We start from the raw sequence: 11,243 nt of genomic DNA on the forward strand, positions 1-11,243 counted from the left end.
GATAGGGAAATTTGATACAGATTTAAGGCTCCACAATATGGTATTGTCCAACTATAAGGGTAAAACTGGCCAGGCTATGCGGGTCATTCAGGTGGATATAACGGTAGGGTCCATTACTCGACCCACTATCTTTATGGTGATAGTGTCAAAAGCCAACTACAATTTGCTACTAGGACGAGAGTGAATACATGGAATGGGGGTGGTGCCTTTGTCCCTTCACCAAAGAATAGCAATCTGGTGCGAAGATGGAATAGTCGAAAATATTGAAGCCGATCAGGGGTACTACATGGCCGAAGTAAACCATGTAGATAAGAGAAATTTTGACAGGAATTTAGCCAACATAGCGCCATGGGGACAGTTAAAAATCAGGGTGTGTGAAGGGTTGGCATTTCAAATTCAAGGGGTGAAATTCCAACATTTCTTTTTGATAGAGCTGGGAGGTTCAGAGATGGTACTAGGCATGGATTTGTTAGCAATTCTTTGGAATATTGAAGCTAATTTCAGGGAACTATGTTTAAAATTGGAAATGACTAGGAAGAAATACAACATACAAGGTGGCCCTTCCTTGTGTAATAGACTAGCATCATGGAAAGCAATGTTAAAGGCGTTGGCTAATAAAGGAGTCGGGTTCTATGTGTAGTCAATAAAAGGTAGTATGAGTCAGAATTCAAAAGTAGAATCTTTCTCTGAATGGGATAAGATTTTTACATAATTTGAAGTTTTCAACTTACCCTCGGGGTTGCCTCCTATCAGGGAACATGATAATGCCATTGTGCTAAAATCGGGTGCCATCATTCCTAATTTGAGGTCCTACAAATACCCTTTCGATAAGAAAAATGAAATATAAAAAGATAGTGAATGAGATGTTACAAGCAGGGATAGTTAGGCATAACACTAGCCCTTTTTTCCAGTCCGGAGTTGTTGGTCAAAAAGAAAGATGGAGGATGGAGGTTTTGCACTGATTATAGGGCTCTAAGCAAAATAATTATCCCAAACAAATTCCATATACCGATTATTGACGAATTGTTGGATGAGTTGGATGGATCATTGATATTTTCCAAACTTGATCTCAATTCAGGATATCACCAGATCAGAATTAGGGAAGAAGACATACCCAAAACAACCTTTAGGACTCATGAAGGCCATTATTAGTATTTGGCAATGCCCTTTAGGCTGACCAATGCTCCTTCCTCTTTCCAAGACTTAATGAATGAAGTGTTGAGGTCTTATCTAAGGAAATTATGTTTGGTGTTTTTTATAACACATTGATCTACAGCAAGAGTCTGGAATATCACAAGGAACATTTGAAGGAGATATTGCAGGTTCTCAAAAATCATCAATTATTTGCTAACGGGAAGAAATTCAATTTTGCACAAAGAGATATATAGTACCTAGGTCATCTCATCTCTGGAAATAGGGTGGCAGCTTATCCTAAAAAAATATAAGACATGGTGAAATGGTCAGTCCATAAGATCAATCTGAAGAGTTTGAGAGGATTTATGGGATTGACAAGATACTAAAAAGGTTTGTGCAAACTATAGGAAAATAGCCTGACCTCTCTAACTCAATTATTGAAGAATGGTGGATTTTTATGGAGTGAGCAAGCACAGCAGGCCTTTGAACACCTCAAACATGCTATGACTACCATTTCAGTGATAGCCATGCCTGATTTTGAGAAGGAGTTTGTGATAGAGACTGATGCATCAGGGAAAGGAATAGAGGTTGTATTGATGCAGGAAGGTAGACCAGTTGCTTGTATGAATCGTCAAATAGGACACGAAACCAATCAGTATATGAAAGGGAACTAATGGCCATTGTGATTTTGATTTAGAGATGGAGGCCATACTTATTAGGAAGGCATTTCAAGGTGCATACAGACTAGAAGACTTTGAAGTTTATCACGGAACAAGACTATGGGGAAGGGCCAACAAAACTGGATTTCAAAATTGTCAGGGTTTGATTTTGAAATAAAATACAAGTTTGGCAAGGAAAATAATGCAGTAGATGCATTGTCAAGGCAAATGTAATATGCCACCATTACAACAATACAATGTGAAGCTTGGGAAGGTTTAGAAGATGAAGTACATGGAGATGAGAAGTTGAGAGTTATAGTGCAAGCCATCATTAGTGATCCTCTTAGTCACTCAGGATTTCAGCTAAGGGGGGAAGGTTTTATTATGAAGGCATAGTGGTGATTCCTAAGCAGACCCCTATAGTGTCTTGGATGCTACATGAATTCCATGACACTACAGTTAGGGGTCACTTTGGTTACTAGAGGACATATAAAAAAATTACAAAGGTGGTTTATTGGGAGGGAATGAGGAGGAAATACATGAGTATGTACAAGCTTGTGAAGTGTGTCAAAGAAACAAATGCCAAACTTTGACTCCAGGAGGATTGTTGCAGCCCTTACATGTACCTGCTCAAATATGGACTGGCATATCATCCATGGATTTCATTGGAGGGTTACCAAAAACACATGGAGTATACACCATTATGGTAGTGGTGGACATGCTTACTAAATATGCTCATTTCTTACTAATAAGGCATCCTTATACAGCCAAAAATATAGTTGAATTGTTTGTCAAGGAAGTGGTAAGATTGAATGGGTTTCCTAACTCAATAGTGCCAGACAGGGATAGAGTATTTCTAAGCAGTTTCTGGTCAGAATTGTTTAAGCAAGCTGGAACAAAACTAAAATACAGTAGTCCATACCATCCTCAATCTGATGGCCAAACTGAAGTGGTGAATAGATGTGTAGAAACATACTTGAGATGTTTGACAGGATTGAAGCCTAAGCAATGGCTTAGGTGGTTAACTTGGACAAAGTATTAGTACAACACCAATTATCATGCCTCTCTGAAAACCACTCCTTTTGAAGCACTCCATGGGAGATTCCACCTACCTTAATCAGGAGTGATGTCCAGCTTTCAGCAGTGGAGGAAGTGAAAAGGTTGGCGGCTGAGAGAAATGAGATGCTTAAGGAGATGCAAGAACAACTATTGAAGGCTCAAGATCAGATGAGAGCACATGCCAATAAACATAGGAGGGAGGTAACTTATGAGGTGGGAGACATGGTTAATATGAAAATAGCACCCTACAAGCTCAAGAAATTGGCCAAGAGAGTCAACCAAAAACTAAGCCCTTGATACTATGGACCATATGAAGTGATACAAAAAATAAGAGCAGTGGCCTATAAACTGAAACTGCCAGAAGACACCCGTACTCCATCTAGTGTTCCATGCATCATTATTAATAAATAAATAACATAGGCCCTACTGCAATATCTCAACCATTACCAACTTGTATGAATAATGACTGGTGTTTAGAATCTGGACCTGAAGAAGCCTTGGACACTAGAAGGAATTTCCTAGGGGATGTGGAAGTATTTATGTGGAAGTATTTATAAAATGGAAGGGGCTTCCAGAATTTGAAAATTCATGGGAATCTATGGATACCTTAAGGAAAGAGTTTACTGGATTCCTCCTTGAGGTCAAGGAGAATTTTGAAGGGGGGAATTGATAGTTTAGCTAAAACATATAGCAGAGAATGTAGGGGTGGGGACCACAGGAAGTGGAGCAAGCAATGGAGCCACAAAGTATCACCTGCACACACTCAAAATCCTAACCAACTATTGCTGAAACGCAGGACTTAGGACAAGTGGCACAAGAGGAGAGAGAAAGTAGATCTAGACTATTTCTAGCCGGGGAACTGGTTAGATCCAGTATGCATGAACTTTCTCACATAGTTCATGCTACTCTTGGGAGACTCTAGGTGTCTCGAATATCCTAGCTATCTTTACTTTTTTCTGCAATATTTCCACTAAATTATGCTACATTTCCTTTAGAGTCATTTAGATTCTACTTGTTTTCAATCAATACAACAGCCTTCTTTCATGTCATTTCTATTTTCTACTGTTGTCATTCCTATTTGATACTAACTTAGCAGTATGATACATATTTTGTCAAATTTAAGGGTGGTATATTTAAACAGATTCAATCATGAATTTATTCACAACTAATGCAAATATCCTCCAAAGGATGCAATTGCAAATTGTAAGTTTAGAACCTTGAATTCATTTTGGCCTGTGAATCTGGCAGCTGTGGTACATGCAACCAGTTCCTCGTAGTCTGATCCTGTGATCCACGCTACACTGGAATCAATCTGGAGCCATTGATCATACACACAACATAATTCACGTCATATAAACACACAAGTGATAACATACCGCTCATGTACATCCAAGTTCATTTATTTCATCACAGGCCAAGCAATGTCTAACTTCCTATTTAACAAATGCTAGTAACCATGATCACAATTAACAACACACCAAACAATGATTGTAAGCACAGATTCCTTTATTTATTTCTGCAGTCCGGAGTTTGGGTTATACAGCATTCAACAACCACAAAAGATGGCATCAATATACAGATGTCTCAATTTTAGAAGGGCCGTTTGATTCAGTGGGAATTCAGCCTCTGCAAATCTACCAACTGGTAAAGATCACCCCTTCGTTGCTTAGTCACAGGGAGATTTGTCCTGAGTAATCAAATCACAATAACATTTTTAAATGATTAATTGATATATCACTGGCAACCACATGTTAAGCATGAGCAGGATATTATAGTTTGAATGAAAGTAAACCTTCTCGGCTCCAATATTGAATAATCAATTTCTGCTATAATGATTTCCTCCTCGTGTTCTGTGGTAGCCAGAACTTCTCCAAACTGCCAAATTCATATGTTTCACAGTAAGTTGGTGTGACTTATTGTCTATTAAAGATAGAACATACAATACCAACTTGCATAATCAGTACATTTAACTGGATCTACCAAAGGAAAACAAGACATAAAGGAAATCACATAGATATGTTTCACAGAAAGTTGGTGTGACTTATTGTCTATTAAAGATAGAACATACAATATCAACTTGCATAATCAGTACATTTAACTTGCTCTACCAAAGGAAAACTAAACATAAAGGAAATACTTACCGGACCAACAAGAGTGGAGTGACCCCAAGCCACGTAACCAGGTCCATTATCCCGAGCAGGTGAACAGGTTGCCACATATAGCTGTAGGAAATGAATTTCCGTAAGCATTCACTCGTCTTCTAAGAGCATAAAACTTTGCAATTCACAATAAACTATGGTTATAATCTGGACAGAGACCCCTAACTACAAGCCTGCTTTAATCACACTATCAACTTCACCAATCCCAACAATTCAACTGTAAATCCCATGGGAAGAGACCCCTATACAAGCCTGCTTTAATCACACTATCAACTTCACCAATCCCAACAATTCAACTATAAAATACCATGGGAAATGATTTTTCTCAATCCCAACTCTACTATTATTTTCCCTTTGAGATGTGTGGGAGCCATACAGTCGCTCCAACATATATGGCTGGCTCATCTATAAATACATCAATCTAAACGGAAAAATCAGAGAACAAATATAGAGTAGTGCCTGCTTTCTTAAAAATTTATGTTAAATTCCTAAGGGGTTTTAGGTTTGATTGTTTCTTTTCTCGATTTCTTATTCAGGGTAAATAACTCCCCAACTTGAAACTTCTTATTTAAAGATCATTTATTTGGCTCACAGATCATGAACTCCACAAATTAAATAAATAACATTAAATGATATTTAGAGTTGGTATACCTTGACGAAAAATATGCGTGCAGGAAAAATACACAGAAGTTTCAAAATTAAGGGTCATTACCTGATTATCTGTAGCCCTGCATTTGAAGAAGCAAAACACACATTAGAATTAGAATGTAGATCAGTCATTTTTGTTTAATCAACATCTTCATAAACAAAATTACAAGTTTCTAGCACCAAAGATAAGGAGTAGTCAAGATGAATAAATGGGAGAAAAACAGAGAATAAAATGACACCGTCATATATTCTGACTGTTAAGTATGATCATAAGTTTCTTACTGTTCCTACAACAAAGGTCATATTTGTACAAAATTCCTATTGCAAATTATAGATATGGTTCAGTGAACTATCAGTCTAATATGATTGATGTAACTGAGGCTAATATGAAAGGCTGTTATTCCGGCACTGGTTGTTTTAGCTGTTGCGGCATTTCAATTTATTATCTCCATTTTGCGTATTCTGATTTGTTCCTGTGTTCCCAAGAAGAACTTCATTTACATAGTTTGCACCATGAAAACCTTTAAACTAAATACATTTTTTTTCTATTCCAATCACAAGCACATTATTCAGGAGCAAATAGCATTCTGGATACCATTTTTAATTTATATTTTAAAATCAACCATATAAGGATATAAAATTTCAAAGAATCCATAGTATAATATTTGCTTCAGGTTCTCAAATGACCATTACGTTGTATTTGTTACCTTGATCTCTGCAATAACTCCCAATGTAATGGTCCAGTTGTCATGTTAAAAGCCCCAGGATAGCAGATCAAGTGTGCACCTGAAGTTAAAAGCTGAATACTGTAAGTTCTCCAAAGCTAAAGAACAATAAAAATAATAAGAATGATGCAGCGAAAGTTTGAAAAAGAACCGACTCAACTAGAGAATTAGTCTCAATCAAAGATTACAGGCTTCACAGCTTATACAGCTTATATGCATAATTGACAGATTACATAATAAAGGGAACGCAATACCATACCAAAGGATAATTTTAAGTTTCTTTTAGTATAACCCTAATAAAAGAATTACACTGAAGTATCTGAACCAATTTCATCACAAAGGCAAAAATATTGTTACTCCATCATGGTAAAAGAACATTGGAGGCATGAATGAAATACATTGGAAAATTCAAATCTCTCTCAACCAAATACATGCGGAACAAGATTCATTGTTTCTGAGCAAATTAATGGAAAATATGTACCTCTTGCTGCATATATCATTGCTAGCTCTGGAAACCTAATGTCATAACAAATGCCTATGCCAATGCGTCCAACCTCTGTAGGAATCATCCCATTATTACAATTAGTTCACTAAAACATGGAAAGGATTCATTGCAAGAAAAAACAATAATCATACAAAATTAAAAATTAGACCACACTTAAGGCACATGCTAGTCAGAAAACGTGTTCTCTTCTACAAACAAATTTCTTCATAAATGTTCCTACCCAAAACTACATAAAACACAGTCCAGATAAGTGAACATAATCATCAAAATCAACAGAGAGACATGGTTTTCAACAAAATTGTTCCTCATGGAGAAATTCAACTACTACCTGCGCTTAAGGTGATATCATCCAGACTAACATGGCCTATGGAAGAGTGTAAGAAGCTAAACATTATGATCAAGATGTTAATTCAACAGTATAACCATAATGACAACAGCTTGTGTTTTCATCTCTTTATTGTTATTTGCAGCCATTCAATAATAGTATCACTTTCTTCCTGTAGTTTGAATATACATTACTCATTTACATGATTTCAAACACCGTGACGAAACAAAAGATAGCATCTACACAGAAACATGTAAAACTGGGAAACATATGGCTAACTTTGTGTTGAAAGAACATGTTAGACCTGTGTCAACAACTGTTGGAGTCTCCCCGGCAGTGAGAGTCAATGATTCAATAAAGGTAATCTTCCCAGGGATGTCAATATCAAACAGATGTATCTGTAGAGACACCACCAACACATCAGAAATTACATAATAAAGCAGAAAATACTAATACTGATTCACGTATGACTCACAATCCAAATTCTGCCCGGGTATAGTGAAATTTAAACTCTAATAAGTAGCTGGCAGCATATAAACTAAAACAATCGAGCAACAGTCAGTTTGATCTCTTACGATATGTTTGGATTGTTGGTATAAGATGGAATGGAGTGAAGTCTACAGAATGATATAAAATCAGTTTTTTTTCAATCTAACTATCCTATTCGACTCCACTCCATGCAATCCCGCACCACCAATCCAAACACACAATGTGTAAGCCAATGTCACGTCTTTGAATGTATCGATATTACAAAAACTTATTTAGGTGTCATTAATTTTATGGAACAAATAGACTAACATAAGACACACTTAAGGACCATACTAACTAATGAAATACACATTTGAAGACCCAACTGACAAACAAAAGATGCATTTGTGTTTGTAATTCGGATACATTCACATAGTATTGTGACATTGCCTCACATATTTGAAAACCAAAATGCTTGTTTACTCTAAATCAATCTGACTAGGGGTAGCAAAATGGTCCCGATTCGCCAAGCGTGTCAGTTTTTTAGCTGAGCGGACCAAGATTTTAGGCTTGCAGCCTCTAATTTGCCCGTCCCGCCCCGTTTTTTTTGGGGTTTTGCAGGTTCAGGCATTAACAAGAATTTTTGCAATTTTTAGCTTTTAGTGTGTGCAAGGCCCGTATGCCCGCCCCGCTCAACTCTCAATTTTTCGTGGGGCGGATCAAGGTTTTAGTCTCGCATCCCTCAACTATACACGCCGGCACTATTTTTTGTTAACTTTTGCGAGCCGGCATCCCCGTTTGCCACCCTAAATTTGACATTTGGCTAATGAATTATTTAGGCAAACAGAAGAACAATAAATTTTCTTCCACACTTTGATGATCGAAAATTGACACTAAATTTCCATGAAAGACAAACCACAAACGCTACCTTCCGGTGCTTTGCCAAGAGTTTTCCATCAGTCCCAAACACACAGCAAGTGTTATACACGCGACCTCCAGAGCGTTCAGGAATAGAACCACCAACAATAGTAATTTTCAGCAAACGAGCAAGTTCAGACAACATAGCAGTAGAAGGAGAAGCATCACCACCAGCATCAATATCCTCAGCATAAACAGGGAAACTCTCATTTGCATAAGGACTATTCCAAATTTCCTAACAAATTCCCAATTCCACAATTAAATTCAAAACAATCAAAATTTGGTAAATAGGATCATTAAAACAACAAGCTTACAGGCAAAAGAACAAGGTTAGCCCCCTTTGAAGCAGCGTCTTGAATAGCAGTGCGAGCGTGAGCGATGTTTCGGTCTTTATCGGAGGTTACTGAGAGTTGACAGAGACCAATGTTGAACTTGGTGAGAGGTGGAGTGGGCATGGGAATTGCGGGTGGTGAACGTGCTAGTTCTGAATAGATGGATGATGATGGAGCAGAAGCCATGGTTGGAGAAGGGGAAGAGTGGATTTTGGAGTTGAGAGGTAGAAAGGGGGAGAGAAAGGGATTAGAGATTCGGTTTCGAGTGTGGGTGAAGTTGAAATTTTTCAATGCCAATAATGATGAGGATATTGCGAACGCTTTCATTTTCTTATGTTTTGGATAGATATTAAACCCTTGGTTTTATTCATTCAATTTAGACTCCTAGTCAACTCATCTGAAGCCAACTCACCAGTAGGAATTTAGGCGTGACACGTCCCCTATCAACTACCTAACTACTAATAATGGAACAAACCACTAATCACCCTATATTACCCTTTAACTCAAATTTCATTTACACATTGATACCTTTTTATGTAATTCACTAAATACACCTTTCATTACCCAATGAAAAGCAAGATTTTTGCCAAGTGACAACTTTATCCTATTTTCAATGATTCCTCTCTCCATCTCTCTTTCCTTTTAAAAGAGAAAGTCGATTCATTCCCACCTTCTCTCTTTCTCGTCTACCCTCTCTCTCTCACTATTAATCGTCATTTGATTCCTCTTTCTCCCTCTCATTCTCTTTCTCTCTCCGTTCTTCCTCACTCATGACCATGAGCTGTTTGGTGTGGTGTTGATGTTTCCATTAAAGTTGTTGGTCGGATTGGAGAAGTGAACAGAGGTTTGAATGGTGATTGTGTGTTGCTTCACAGTTGCAAGGTGTGTGGTTTGGAGGGTTCACGATGGTTGTGGTTTTGTTGTTTGTAGTGTTCTAGTGAAATAAGTGGTGAGGGAGGGATGTTTACATGATTGTGGAATTTGTTAGATGATGGTGAGTGTTTGAAGTGGTTTTCGACGATTTGTGGTTGTAGATCGGGAAAGAAGCAGTGGAAGTTTACATAGTATGTTAGATCTGAAATTTACATAGTATGTTAGTGAAGCTAGCGGAAATATACCCAAATGCATCGCACGCTTGAACATACAACAGAGTAGTCATCGAACTTTATTTATTCCAGAAGGAAAGGGAAAACATCAATAAAACCTGGGGGGAAAAGATATGCTGGGTAAGAAAGTCGGTTATGCAAGGGGAAGGTATTAGCACCCCCAAACATCCATGGTACTCCATGGGAACCATTTTGATTGTTCTCACTCGAATAGGTGTGACATCTAAAGATTACTCGCAAAATAATGGGGAAAGGAGAGAAATAGATAAAGTGCTCGGTGAGGATTGGGGTCCTCCTGCCTACGTATCCTCATAGTGTAATGAGGAATTCAGAGCTTCGTAGTTCAAGGAACTAGAGGCGGGAGATGAAAAGAAGTTGTGATCAAGGTATGGTCTGAACCAAATAATAGTGTTTTGAACTCCAACAAGGGTTGAAAACATGAACCCAAGAGTAAAACTAGTATGAACCAACAAGTGAGGGTCTACAACACTGTATTGGAATAACCGAAAAGAACGATTGCATGTATACGGCTGTAAAGTAAGTAAGGATATGTTCGTCTAAGCAACGGGAGGACTTATAAGACAAACAAATCGACTCTTGGTTCACAAAGATACAAGATGGAGCTCAAAGGTATATTGTATTTGGCTCAAAGGATAGGGTATATCACATGAAGTGAAAGAAGGTAGTATATGAATGTAGGTCGTGATTAATGTTTCATGGAAATGAATTGAAGGAATGCCCTAAGGCAGGAATAATAAATAAGTATGCTCGCGGAGGATTCGAACCTTAGTGCCTACGTATTCTCATCATACAATGAGAAAATCAGAGCAATCGTAGTTTAATCTACTACAGCTGAAACAAAAGGGAACGGGGTTGATTTTCCAGGGTTCATGAAAAGGAATGCCAAGGTTCATGACCTTCAAGGTAAGGTATCACTACCAAAGTTTATAACTGATGATATCAAGGAATTGAATTGTCAATGTTTAACACCTACAGGGCGAAGAGAATCAAGTGCCAGAGTCCACGACTCTCAAGGCTGAGAATTGGATTGAATAACCAAGGTTTAACACCTCACAAGGTAAAAGAGAATGATATGCCATAGTCTATGACCCTCAAGGCGAAGAATCGAATAGGATAGCCAAGGTTTAACACCTCACAAGGCGAAGAGAGTTAGATACCATGGTCTATGACTCTCAAGGCAAAGA

General features: G+C 37.8%; 1 protein-coding gene across 1 annotated transcript; it reads right to left on the reverse strand.

Moving 5' to 3' along the window:
- Positions 1-4,180: 4,180 nt before the first annotated feature.
- Positions 4,181-9,322, reverse strand: LOC127087888 (omega-amidase, chloroplastic). The gene is made up of 9 exons (XM_051028806.1): positions 8,915-9,322; positions 8,611-8,835; positions 7,519-7,612; positions 6,866-6,940; positions 6,367-6,445; positions 5,724-5,739; positions 4,994-5,074; positions 4,645-4,727; positions 4,181-4,539 (listed from the first exon to the last, which is right to left on the reverse strand). The coding sequence occupies exons 1-9, from the start codon at positions 9,257-9,259 to the stop codon at positions 4,461-4,463; spliced, it is 1,077 nt and encodes a 358-aa protein (XP_050884763.1). The 5' UTR covers positions 9,260-9,322; the 3' UTR covers positions 4,181-4,460.
- Positions 9,323-11,243: the final 1,921 nt, after the last annotated feature.

The sequence above is a fragment of the Lathyrus oleraceus genome, chromosome 5 (genome assembly GCF_024323335.1).
Source record: "Lathyrus oleraceus cultivar Zhongwan6 chromosome 5, CAAS_Psat_ZW6_1.0, whole genome shotgun sequence".
NCBI lineage: Eukaryota > Viridiplantae > Streptophyta > Magnoliopsida > Fabales > Fabaceae > Lathyrus > Lathyrus oleraceus.